The 13,228-nt window shown below is 37.7% G+C and overlaps 1 protein-coding gene across 1 annotated transcript in view; it reads right to left on the bottom strand.

The window, feature by feature from the left end:
* The window catches only part of ITSN1 (intersectin 1), an 89,261-nt gene that overhangs the window by 24,551 nt on the left and 51,482 nt on the right, over positions 1-13,228 (bottom strand). Inside the window, exons 21-23 of the mRNA XM_072419929.1 lie at positions 12,261-12,382; positions 11,548-11,665; positions 8,894-9,085 (exon numbers count right to left, since the gene is read on the bottom strand). Coding sequence (XP_072276030.1) covers positions 8,894-9,085; positions 11,548-11,665; positions 12,261-12,382 — 432 coding nt within the window. The remainder of the gene's footprint in view (positions 1-8,893; positions 9,086-11,547; positions 11,666-12,260; positions 12,383-13,228) is intronic.

Here is a 13,228-nt window from a genome sequence, read left to right as displayed (position 1 = left end):
AATGCTGCAAAACCCCCTACTTCCAAATTCTGTTTTTTAACCCCAAATATTTAAAATAGAGGGCATATAGGGCTTTAGGAATATATTTTTTATGAACTAAGGGCATCTAGTCAAAAGAAATACTGCAAGATATTTACCATGTCGCAGATGCAGAATTTTCTGATGTTATCAGATATTACATGAACTTCACAAAAAACAAAGTGAACTTCACAAACATCCCCATTTGAAAAAAAATGTTGAAAATTTGATTCTTCCTTCTATAAGACTTATTTCCTTCTATCCTTCTATAAGACTTATTTCCTTCTATCCTTCTATAAGACTTATTTCCTATTTTCCACAGGCTTCTTATTTGTAATTCAAAGGATATGGAAAAGGAGGCATGGTAATACACACATGGGGTTCTATTTAAAAAACAGAGAATCTGACGTTCCCCGGTGGGAACCAATTACTGCCATTGAAACAAATGGACCTGAAAGATTCTCATGAAGGAATGTGCGCTTCCCTGTTTTATAAACAGAGCCCAAGTCTCAACAATTTGGAAGTCCAGTTTATAACTTTATCCACTATTTATCCGTTTCAGTTAGGGGGAATGAAATCAAAATCATATCCCAAACCAAAAGCAAAAATATAATATACTGACTGAAGCTTACAAATCCTTAAATTATAAGGTTTTCTCTTTATTGTGTAAACTATAGCACTCTATTTATAAAACAAGAAATCTGACATTCCCTTAGACATTCTCTGGTGGCAATAAATTACTGCCATTGACACACATGGACCTGGAAGATTCCCAGGGGGGAATACCTGATTTCCTCTTAAAAAATACATACCCCAGTCTAATAAATCCACCATGCAATGGACATAAACAAAGGCAGGTATGTTTTCCAGCCTGTGTGACAACCAATGCTGTACCTATGGATACAGGTAAGGAAGTGATTTTTTTTTTTTTTACATGAACACCGGGTGAAAATAAAGTGAAAACAGCCAAACAAAACTAACAGAGAACTAATGGTGGCTACAATTAAGGACCTGTCCACAAGCTGCAATTCGTTATACTTTTGCATTAAGCTTAGATACTCAAATCATTCAGGGTCTTGTATCAATGATTACAATACATTTCAATTTCCACACATACTGAAGTCCCAAACCATCAAGAACATTTTTTTATGGTTTCATTCTTTTCTTCTCATTCTGCCCTCTAAATTGGTCTCAATGTTATACATAACATACTACAAATACAATATACATACAGACCTAAAAGTAGCTTTTTAGGGCCTAGACTGTAGCTGCCACATCACAATTGGAACAGAGTAAAGCAAAAAGACTACAGAATCAGATGCTGTACAGTCCAACATCTACAAATTTATAAACCTGCAAGCTATGGAAAACCATGTAGCTTTATTTAGTGCTCTTTTCTTATTATTTTGAAAAATCTGCAGTTGGACGCAGCAATATTACCAATATCATTTTACAGAAACTTACCTGCAGCCTGCCAGATCCTTTGTCTTCCTGTATCTCCTGAGAAAAGAAGCACATCCATGCCTCATACATATGGCTTTTATTTTAAGCATAGTAGTCTGAAACTATCACCTTAATAGTATGGCAGTTACTATGAAAATGGAGCTTGTTACTCGATATTATTCAGATTATAATCTTACTTCTGTTAGGGTTATTATACAAGGACAGACGTTCATTTCAGATCTGATAAAATGACCAGATGTGAAGTGAATCTGAGGGGAACTCTGCAGCGGATTGATTATAAGAGAACAATTACTTGAGCTCTGATTGCTTGGATAGACTGAAAGTAAAAAGTACATATCAATTGAGAAGTACACAAGTTGTAAGGAAATATGGGATCAGCCAAGAGTGTATATAGGAAGTGGAAGCTGATCTGTTTTTGTGTACTAATCTATAAAGTAGGTAAGCCAGGTGTATAGGCAACAAAATTTGGCCATGCCAATTGGTGCACTCCTAAACTGGTGATGTAATCCTTTCACATTACAAGTCTAAGTTCATTTAACATGACGGCATGACTAATATAAAAGACAGCTAGTGACGGGCAATGAGAAACAGAAAATTTAACTTTTATGCAAATCCTTTATACAATGAACTTTATTGAAAGACTTGCAAATAAGCCAATTAAGTTTTAGAAGTTTGATTGTCTCAGTGCAATGTGTACGTGGTGTGCAAAAGTTTCTGATACTCATTGGCTTCTCCCATCCCAGTACTATTTATGCTGGCTTATTTATGAGATGCTCAAAAGAAAGGTAGAGGCTATTCAATCACACTGTTGTGCCCAAAACATTGGAAGATCGTTCCTCAGCGTTTCCTAGTAAATTTCTCTTCTATTTCTGTTTCAGTGACAACCAGTAAGACAAAAAGGAAGGGTTGGATTTTCCCACTAAGGCAATTAACAGAAATTAAAACTTGACATATGAGAAATCTCCAATGGAATGCTATATCGGGTTCATCTTCCCTAATGAGAGCACCCCAGGAGACTCTGCTTCCATGTGACATGCATTTTGATGGGTTTATGCAGATTTAGTACCTGGATTTACCTCCAATGCATACATCGCAATGTGCCTGCTATGGCACTTTGTTGGTAGTTGGTAGACTTAATGAGGAATTATACTTGTTGGTGGGTGGTGAGCTTCTGCCATGATCAGCAAGTATGCACAGCAAACTTGGTGATTATGGCACAGACTTACCTTTGTGTAGCTGCCCTGGCGTGATGAGAAGTCCAGGACCTGTCATCAGAAGAAGCCACCACCTGTGCCTTGGACTCCTGGAGTTAGTAGACTTACAAGAGCCCAGCAATCCTTTTACTCAGTCCAAATGTCAACTTTTCATGGGTGGATTATTACTTTCCTCTTTTTCCCCCCTGAACAGTCCCACAAAAAACTGCAACTTAACAGCCAGCAGCATCCCAAGCTAATGAATTGTAAAAGGTGATTCCAGATTCTCTTACAATACATGTATATACATTTACATATAAGTAAAACACACACATTGGAGGTTCGTCTTTTATAAGAAGGATTTAATTATCTATACATGTAGTTGATTGTAAAGGCTGTATTACAGTTGTTAAAGCTGTAGGTTTTTATATATTTATATATTTTACATTCGTGAAAATACTGAGGTGCAGATGGACATGGGAAGTTTCAGCAGACATACAGTACATAGATAGTTGAGGAGACATTTTGTAACACTAAGAAAGAGTGGGGGGCAATGGCCGGCACAGAACAAAAAGGAATAGTTTACAGCCGTGACTACAAGGACTTAGTCTGGGCTGTATCCTATTTTCCTCTACCTGTCTCCTCAGGCCAAAGCGTTAAAAGCAAAGGCTAGTGTACCAAGAGACAGACAAATGAGGGTTACAGCACATTACAACATTTTAAGCTTCTAAAAATGACAAGTTCCACAGTCTAGTTAAAATAATAATAATAATAATAAAAAATATGTAAACATTGCAATTAATTCCAGGTTAAAATAGTGTATACATTCTTTGTCCTGATGATGACAATGAACAGCGAATAAGCCCTTTCACTGACCGAGGGGAGGAGAGAGGGTGCGCCTCTTACTGACCACAAATAAATGTGATTGGGCCTGTTAGTACATATGTTACTCTTTTGAGCTTACTCCTGGGAAAAAAAATATTTAAATATATAGAACAGTACAAAACAATGATGTGTGTCTGTGTGTGTATATATGTGCAAAACAGAATGGCGCAAATGGAGCAAAGATTTACTCACTGACAAATTTTTAAAGGGGTTTTCCAGGATAGTGAAAAATGATTTACCTCTTACCTACCTTTTGTGCTCAAGAAACTCAAAACAGCAATTTAAGCTGTCGCCTGAAACTTTGTAGTGTAATTCAAGCAATCATATAGATTTATTAATGTTTGGCCTATTCATAAGGCTTGTAACAGGTATAATAGTTATAGCTACTTTTTTCTTAGTCACATCAGCAACAACTGATGGGCAAATGGTTGTTTTGGGTTATTGTATTTTTGGTCTTTGCTTAGTAAAGCCTCAGAGGTAACCTATTCCTAATTTTGTATTTTAGAGAACTCCTGGACATAAGGGCAGCTCTTGCAAAAAATAGGCCACTCAATCATGAAGTAGGAGGACAAAAGAATTACTAAGAAAAACCATTCCACTTTACTTTTGCCCTTTGCAGGTTGCTGCATCTCTTTATCCAACATCGAGACAAATCTGATTTGCTACCAGATTCTTCCTAGGTGAACAAAAAGCTGAAGGTGGCCAATAGACCTAGGCTGCTTGCCAATTTTGACTATGATCTTCTAATGTCTGCAAGTACCTGTTCTAAGAGGGGAAACATTTGGAGAGTTGCTTGTGTTGAAAAAAATGTTAAGGTGGTCATACAATTTTGATATGTATCCTGGAAAACCTCCCTAAGAAAATGACACTTTCATTGAGTATTGCAGTACTTATACCCAAGTTAACCTCCATGGCATCTGTATTATGTAACCAGCAAAGGCCTTTTTCAGATGGTTCTAGAGAAGGCTGAGTCGCTCATTTCTGAAATGGTCTTCAGGTATGCTGGTCACTAAGAAAGACTGCACTTTCCTAAATCCAAAAGCCACTGATTAAGCAGTCCATTAAGAGATAGCAGGTCCTTCCAAAAGCTCACATTAGATGCAACACGCTAGGTTCTATGCCATGCAATGTATTACGACCTGCAAATATTTCAATGGAAAATACAGCAGGGAATATTTTGTCACTGGACAGGATCCATTTGTAGGGGGTGTTGGTAAAGCTGCAAGCTCTGGTATCAGTAATGAGCTTGTTGGGACCCTGCTAAAAGCAGAATACAACCTTTGAATTCAAGTATTCCATAATTCAGATAGCCCCGGAGGTTAACCAAGATGCATTTATGTTTTCACTGCCCCTTTTTTTCAGCATGAAATAAAAAAATTGCACGCAAAGATACATTTTACCTTCTTATACAAAAATGTGCTAATTCACTAATGAATGCAAACCAAATGAGCCGTTTACGTCTCGGAGAGACATTTCTTTTATGTGACACTGAATGTAGCTATAAAAAAAAACATACAAAACTAACATCGGAAACATATAAAACTTAAAATTAAAATATTTATGGGTACAGTTCAATAGTACATGCAGCATTCCTAGATAGTGGGTCTTTTTGCTCAATGAACAAAATGGAAACAAAAACAAACTAATACCTCAGAGGATAACGTGTTCAGATCTAGAAGGTCAAACTGAACAGCACCTTTAATGAAAATGTAGTTTGAAACTTTTTTTTTTTTGTTTTTAGTAACGGAGAAAGCCACAAAAGGACCCACTATCCTCTGTACTCTTTGAGCGTCAATTTATTTTTTTCTTTTTCGCTTCAGGATCTGCGGATACAACAATATGGTCACATGCATCTAAATGGAAAAATGAGGTAAAATTTCTGTGCAGCGGGGTCTTCTAGTCAGAAGGCAGTGGCTGATCATGCTGGTAGTCACATGATCAAGGCTGCATCTCCCATCATCCCTCTGGGCAGTGATATGGGATAGTGGGTCTCTTTGAGGACTTTCAAGCCTGAGTAGGGGGATGGACAACATATGATTCCTAGAAAGAGGAGGAAAACAACACATAAGCAAAACCAAAATGAAAAAGGGGAAAAAAATCAAAACCCACCAAACACTACAACAATGACTCTACATGATGCAAAAAGAAAAGCAAATAAAAAGAAAACCAGCATGCTACACACAGGGAGTGAATTGGGACTTCTATGAATAGAGAACGGTTTGGTGGAAACAAAGTAACTTATTAAAGGGTCAGTTCAAATGTAATATTACTTTACGCAGTGTTCAACCCAGAACTTTTTTTTAGGTGGGAAGAAGTTGTAAGCGGGTGGCAACTCTTCAGTAACTACCCAAAACTGCCGGGTGGTCACTGAAAAGTGCTGGGTGGTGCACCCTGCTAAAAGGGGCTGGGGAGAACACTGCTTTATATTTATATTACTTTCTTTTGGTTTCATCTATACTCACTCTTGATTGTGATTTGGAACTAGTTCTCTTCATCCAAAACAAATATATTTTGTTGATGCTAAAGATTTAAATGGAAATTCCACACTTTCCATTTCATAGGATTACATTCTGCAACAGCCACATTTGTATATTATAATATTCTCTCTCATTTTTTTTTTCTTCCAATTTTAGAGCAGCTGGATATATTATGAATAATACAAAAGGAGTAGAAAGAAACACGCCAGATTGTTAGGAACACCAAGTGTTCCAATATTGGTTGAAAATATACTTCCCCAATGAAATCCAAGAAGCTGTGGTATGATATATCAGGTTCCTCCAATAGCTCAAGCTTTAAGTTAAACTGACCCTTTAATGTATAGTGTTACTCAATGGAAACTAGTTATTCTCTTTGATTACAATAATTCCTCAATTATTATAATATGAATAAATTATAATGACAGACAGTATGTATCACATAATCCAGGCATGATTAGAATATCTAAATGTGACTACCAAGAAATAATCAAATGTTGACTATTGGCTGTCATGGGGCAGCTGTAAAAGCCAAAGTGATCATCATTCGTTTGAGCACCATATAAAAAAACAATGGAACGGATTTATTACAGTTCTACAAGACTGGAGAATATAGACTATTATCATTGATTTTGTTTGAGATTGAAAACATTTGGCAAATAATAGCCAATGATTTTTAAGAAAAGCATTCCAGGTTTGTTGGATCACCCATGATAGTCTATCTTCTCCAATCTTGGAGAGCTTTAATAAATCAAAATCAATATCTTAAATCTGCTGTTCAAGCACAACTTTGCGAAGATGACTGCACTCCAATTTGATAACAGATATGTTACAATTTTAAATATGGATAATGAAGCATGAAAGGCACTAAACGCTAAAAAGCATTTTTTTTTTGCTTTTTTTAATAGCAGGGCTTACTCTCAGATCTTTCAAGATATTGGGATTTACAACAACCTTAGAGTAAGTATAACAGGCCTTAGACTGGCTACACACGTGCAACAATTGTCGTGGTAAAGGATCTTTCACGACCCATTCCATCGACAAAAGACTGAACGAATGCTGTACATACAGTCCTGTTTTGCTCTATGAAGAGGGGAGAATGATGGAGCGGCACCCTGCTGAGCTCTCTCCTCTTCACTTTCATTACGATCGTTCATCATCCGTGGATCAGCCAGGACGGTTGTCGGAACGACCCCCAACGAGCGATGTACATATGCCAGATTCTCATCCGATATCAGCCCCGAGGTGATTATCGGGCGAGAATTATACGACGTGCGGACCTAGCCTTAGGCCTTGTTCCCACCAGTGCATTGGAGATTTGTGCGCTAATGTAACCATTTGTTTTGCTGAGTTACCATCAATGGCACCCCAAAGGGACCTTGATAATGCACTAAAGCACAATACGAAGCAGTGCAGGGAAAACAGTAGCTGTCTGGTGCAATTTGAAATAAGCAGCATGCACTACATCTGTGCAGCCTAACAAATGAATGGGTTGCCAAACACAAAGCATGACAATGCACATAAAAATTCATGCGTCTTACAAAATGCACCACACACCTATAGTGGAAAGGAGACCTTGGAGCACAGCCCTCTGGTTGTTAATCTGTTCTGAACTGCACAAAATATGTATATTGTGAATGCGCTGCGTAATATGTGGGCGCTATATAAATCCTGTTTAATAATAATAAATATTAATAATAATAATAAACTGTTCCCAGATGATGCACACTAAATTATTTACCATTACTAAACAAGCAGTAAAAGCATGTTAACTTAAGCCTTGATTGATCTCTGTATCTATATGTCAGTGTTTCCATGGCTTGTTTTACAGCTATTAACTGCTTGTACATGTGAATATGTTTGTCTATATTCTGAGCACAAGTGCACTTCAAGGTTAATTTATTTGTATTACTCATTATCCATGATTACTACAGTTTTTACTATTTTTTTTTTTAATGCTCACTTTCATATTTTTGTAATTGAACACCTGGGTTAAAATACCAGCCACACAGGGATTGTATAGTTTTCTTATTATATATAGTATATGCTTATTTGCAGGTTGTACTAAGAAAGGCAGAATCCAAGTATGTGATGAGCAAATATGGTTGCCTCAAGGTACACAAATACAAACTACATAAAAACATTTTGTTTTGTTTTTTAACGCCACACACTGATAGTATTTACATTAAGATAATCTCTTCCTTAGGTACCTAATGTATCTAAAACATCTCTGAAGAGATTATACTTTCGCCTTAATAGCCAATTGTCTAATAACCTAAAAAAATTTAAAACAGATTTAAGTGCCATAATAAATTAAGCCCAAAAGTGGTATATTAGTACTAGGTTGCTGGCAAAAATTTAATTCCTGCACTGTTTTCTTACAGGTCTGCAACTGGGTACCACCACCCTCTGCCTTCCAGAAAACAGTCTAATTTGGGTTTAAAGAAGGCAAAGCCTGCTCAATTATGTAAAGGACATGACTGGAATATTTAGCAAAGACCTTGATTTGATAAATATAAGCTGTAAAAAAATTAAGCCCAATAAATAAATATTAATAAAAAAGTTAAATAGCAATTCAAAAAGCTGGCGCTCACTTATATGAAATATTTCGGGTGGACTTGGTCTTTTGTTAATTGAAATGGTCACACACCAAGCAATGAATGGTCACATGACACAAGTTCTAAAGCTAGCGATTTACAGCTGGGCTAAGGTCACGTCAGCACTTTCTATCATTAAGTGGAAGGTCGTCAAAGAGATGGAATTTAAGGCAGCAGAAGACAAAGCTTTGATTTCTGCAAAGAGCCGCAGAATCACAGCAAAGGTCAAAGAAATGAAGTTGTCCACCCTGTATGTACTCACACTGTTGGCTGGGGTCCATGTCTGTGGTCAGCTTGACGTAGTTGGAAGGGAAAAGACCCACTTGACCATTTAGTTCACCTTTCCACCAGTCTGGATCTTCTTTGTTCAGTACGTTGATCACCTGACCCTTGGAGAAGGCCAACTCATCATCATTCTGTGCAATGTAATCATACATTCCAATAACCTGGCACGCTACAAAAAACAAAAAGCAGAGTCACTCGCGACGTGCCGATTATCAGTCATAAATTTTTCAGTTGTATGTAACAATGTGGACATACTACTAATTTTATTGTCAGCACTATTAAGTCTGCACCAACTGTTATCAACCTTTAATGCACCATGGCAAAAAATAATAATGGCTCTACAGGTCTAAGTGTGTAACTTGTTATCTAGACAATAGCAGACTTCAGTTTGTCAACTTACAAGGTATAGAGGACCTCAGCTTCAGGCCCTGACATTACCAATAGCTGGCACAAAGGTACAAAAAATACTATAGGAATTACCTCACAAACAGATAAAGACTCAAGATTGGAGACGTGGTGCAGTACACATCTTTACAACAGAATTTATTACTGTGACTTTAACTAGCATTAAAAACTGACCTTACCACACAAGTACACACAAGCACGTGTGCAAAAAAATAAAAAAAATAAAAGTGCTGCAGCACAGGCACACCACAAAGCCCCAGGTACATTACCGAGAAGGATTCCCTCAATACAGATGGACATGCAGGTAATTAGCATTCTTTACAATGAGTTTAGAAGTGGCAGCTTACATAACGTCTCAAGGGTACATCTGTTTTAATAAAACATGTGATCCTCAACCAACAATACAGCAAGCTACATTTTAGGCTCCCCTGGAGCTTTGTGGAATATGTTAGCGCTATTCAAACACAAAAAATAAGCAGCACATTGAAAGGCTAGAAAGTAAAATTTGTTAAATAAGTATTTTTTTATTTTATTTACCCAGGTATGTTAGCACAATCTTTGGTTCAAATCACTAAGAAAAAAAAAAGTTCCCACAATGTTAGGAATGCATTAGATAAAAACTGTTAACATCGGGGCCAGTAATAGCTGATGAGGTTTAAAAACAATATATGAAGCGTTCATACATTAATATTTCAAAATGCACATCAGTACAATGGAGATAAGAAGTTATGACAGCCTTATGCATAAAGTTATTCAATGTTGGCAAGTTAGTGTGCATGTTTAGTTAATAAAAACATAATAATGTGTAAGTGAAGAATCTGATTCTTTCTAAAATTCAAAAGTGTTTCCCAGCCTTCTACCAGTGTGGGACAAGCAATGTAAGGAGGGGTATTTGAGTGGGCAACGGTCATTAACCTCCCCCTAGCGGTCTAATTCCGTGCAAATTTCCATGCAAAAAGGGGTACAATTGTTTGCATGGAAATGTATTATTTACATTAGGCATAACTCACCGATATTGAATTGATTACATTTGTTAAACTTTAAACAATAAAACACAAGTTTCCGTAAAAAAAAAAAAAAAGAATGAAAAAATATTATGTGAATATTTCTTTGTATTGGACTCAATACAGCTATTTTGTATTGAATGCACTACAAAATTTTTTGAATTTCTCACCGATCTACCAGCCGGCACCGCTGCATTCACCATCTGGGGAACGAGGAGGAAGGACGTGTCCCCAGGACCTGCAGGGACCAGCAGCACGACAACAGAGCAAGGTACCGTATTTTTCGCCGTATAGGACGCACTTTTTCTCCCCCAAAACTGGGGGGGAAAAGTGGGTGCGTCTTATACGGCAAAGGCCGTTTTAAAAAATAATTAAAACAACATACTCACCCGATACCCCGATCCTGCGTACGTCTCCTCTTCTCTCCTCGATGCTGGCTGCAGCGCATGTCTCCTCCTTCCTGCAGAGCACAGCGAGAAGAAGCCGGCACACACGCCCCCGCAAAGCACGGAACCCGGAAGCAAGCTGATCCCTGCCCTAACGGAGTTCCCCGGCAGGGAAAAAGGTAAGTAATCAGAAGGGGATCAGAAGGGGAATTTAAATTGGCACAGGGTGATCAGAAGGGGAATTTAAATTGGCACAGGGTGATCAGAAGGGGAATTTAAATTGGCACAGGGTGATCAGAAGGGGAATTTAAATTGGCACAGGGTGAACAGAAGGGGAATTTGAATGACACAGAGTGATCAGAAGGGGAATTTGAATGGCACAGAGTGATCAGAAGGGGAATACAGTATGAATGGCACATGAGTGATCAGAAGGGGAATAGTACAGTATTTGGTTCAGAATCTTTTTTTTTCTAGATTTTCCTCCTTTAAAATTGGGTGCGTCTTATATGTCGGAGCGTCTTATACGGCGAAAAATACGGTAAGTGGGGTTTATTTTTTTAGTTAAAAGCTACCCCAAGTGTGACTTGGGATTACTGCTAATTGCAGGTAAAATCCACCTCAAGTCACACTCGATAATACCGCTAGGGGGGTTAAAATAATTTTTTACCAAAATCTCAATTCGCTATACCCAGACTGCAGACACATGCCTAAAGTTGTGGAAAGTCACAGAAAACCAAATTTCAAAAATGAATCAGATGACTACAGACTGGACAGCTACACTTGGGAGAAAAAAAAATTATAGTAACCTGAAATTGAACGATGAGAACAGTACTTACTGGTCGGTAACACTGCTGGTTTAGGAGGATCTGTAGGGGTGCTCTTATTTGTACCAGGGCTCAAAAGTTTAACATAGTTGGCGGGAAACCAACCAATCTGCCTCTTCTTCCCACGGGCCTACAAACACAAAACATGACAGAAATATAGTAGTGAAAAATAAAAAATATCACCAGTCGTTTAAAATTTGGGACATCTATAGCAATAAATGAACAGGTTCCACTTCTAGGAAGAACGCATGGGGGGTTCAAACTTAGTAACTGTAGTTTGCAGCTGCAGCTATTAGTAGACCTACCAACAAATAGAAGGTAGAGAAGAACATGTGTTTAGGAAGACTTGTACTTTCTAGAATACCTGATATACCTACAAAGGGAGGACAAGTACATGTGGCAATACCCATGAATGTATGTATGTGTTGCTTTAGCTTTGGTACAAGATACAGATTCAGGCTTAACGCAGATGTGTAGCTTAACATAACTTATTTTCATATAAACAAAACATTTTTATTCAGTGGCTTTACGAAGAATGGAGGAATGTAAATGACTCAAGCGATCAGAATAATTATGCAACCACAGGTGGGCGGTTATAAGTAAGAGAAAATATATAATTTGATGGATGTATATAAAACTTCAGTAAAAGATAATTTTTGAATGAAAATAAAATGGATGGAAAAAAAAAAAAAAAAAAAAAAAAAAAAAAAAGAACTTAAGTGTACCTGTAACTCTCCTTCCCACCATCCTCCAGGATTCTTTTTTCTGATCAGGATGAGTTGGCCAGGAGCTAGGGTCAACTGCTCAGGACCAGTAGCCGTATATGGCGCGATAACCTGAGCGATTTCTGAAGGATAAACAGAAGTAAAAACTATTCTATCATACTACACTGCGATATTACAAACATTCGCAAGAGGCAAAAGTGATTAAGCAGCAATACTGCACATTTAATTGCTACACTGTAAACCCAGAATAGCAGTAAGGTGAAAACACTAACCATAGTAAAGAATGCCAAAGTAAAGTGGAGTCACAAATTAGTTTCTCCAAAGGGAATAAACGTTTGCTGGTGTAATGACATTTGTGTACCTTAGGCCTTTAAAGCTGAACTTCAAAGTACCTTAAAGCTGAACTCCCCTCCCTAATCGTTGACATATTATAAAAAAAAAAAAAAAAAATGCTCCAGTTAAACATTATTCCATTACCTTCGTCATGCAAGTTCAAGAAAGTCTAAAATGCAAACTATTATATTGTGGAATATTATGACAAATGCTTCTGTGCACCCTCATTCCAAATCCAGTGAATGTGGCATTCAACTAAAACCCTTTTATTGCCTAAACATTAATTGTAATGCAGTCAATCTGTATTTAAGTGCCTTTTTCACATTGCTATTGATTGGAGCAGGGTGTAGGGGGCATGTCAGACAGCTGGAAACCTGGTCTGTGTACTGTGTAATAGAAATGGCCTGGCTTTCCAGAATGCCAATAGAACAGGACTCTTTTTAATCTAGCACAGAGACTCAGAGGTTAGCACTCTTGCCCTTGCAGCGCAGACCTGCGATGGGAGTGTGGGCAGGTTCTAGCATTATGACATCACTCTGGGGGGAAGTTTCTTTGAGTGACACACGGGCTACCCGTGTATGCACAGTCCGGAGTCCCTGCATTTAGTGGTCTGTAGGTCTGAAAAGGCTGGCGAC

This window comes from Pyxicephalus adspersus, chromosome 1 (assembly GCF_032062135.1).
Source record: "Pyxicephalus adspersus chromosome 1, UCB_Pads_2.0, whole genome shotgun sequence".
Lineage (NCBI taxonomy): Eukaryota > Metazoa > Chordata > Amphibia > Anura > Pyxicephalidae > Pyxicephalus > Pyxicephalus adspersus.
The sequence above is the reverse complement of the archived record's forward strand: the minus strand, read 5'-3'. Positions and strand labels throughout refer to the sequence as shown.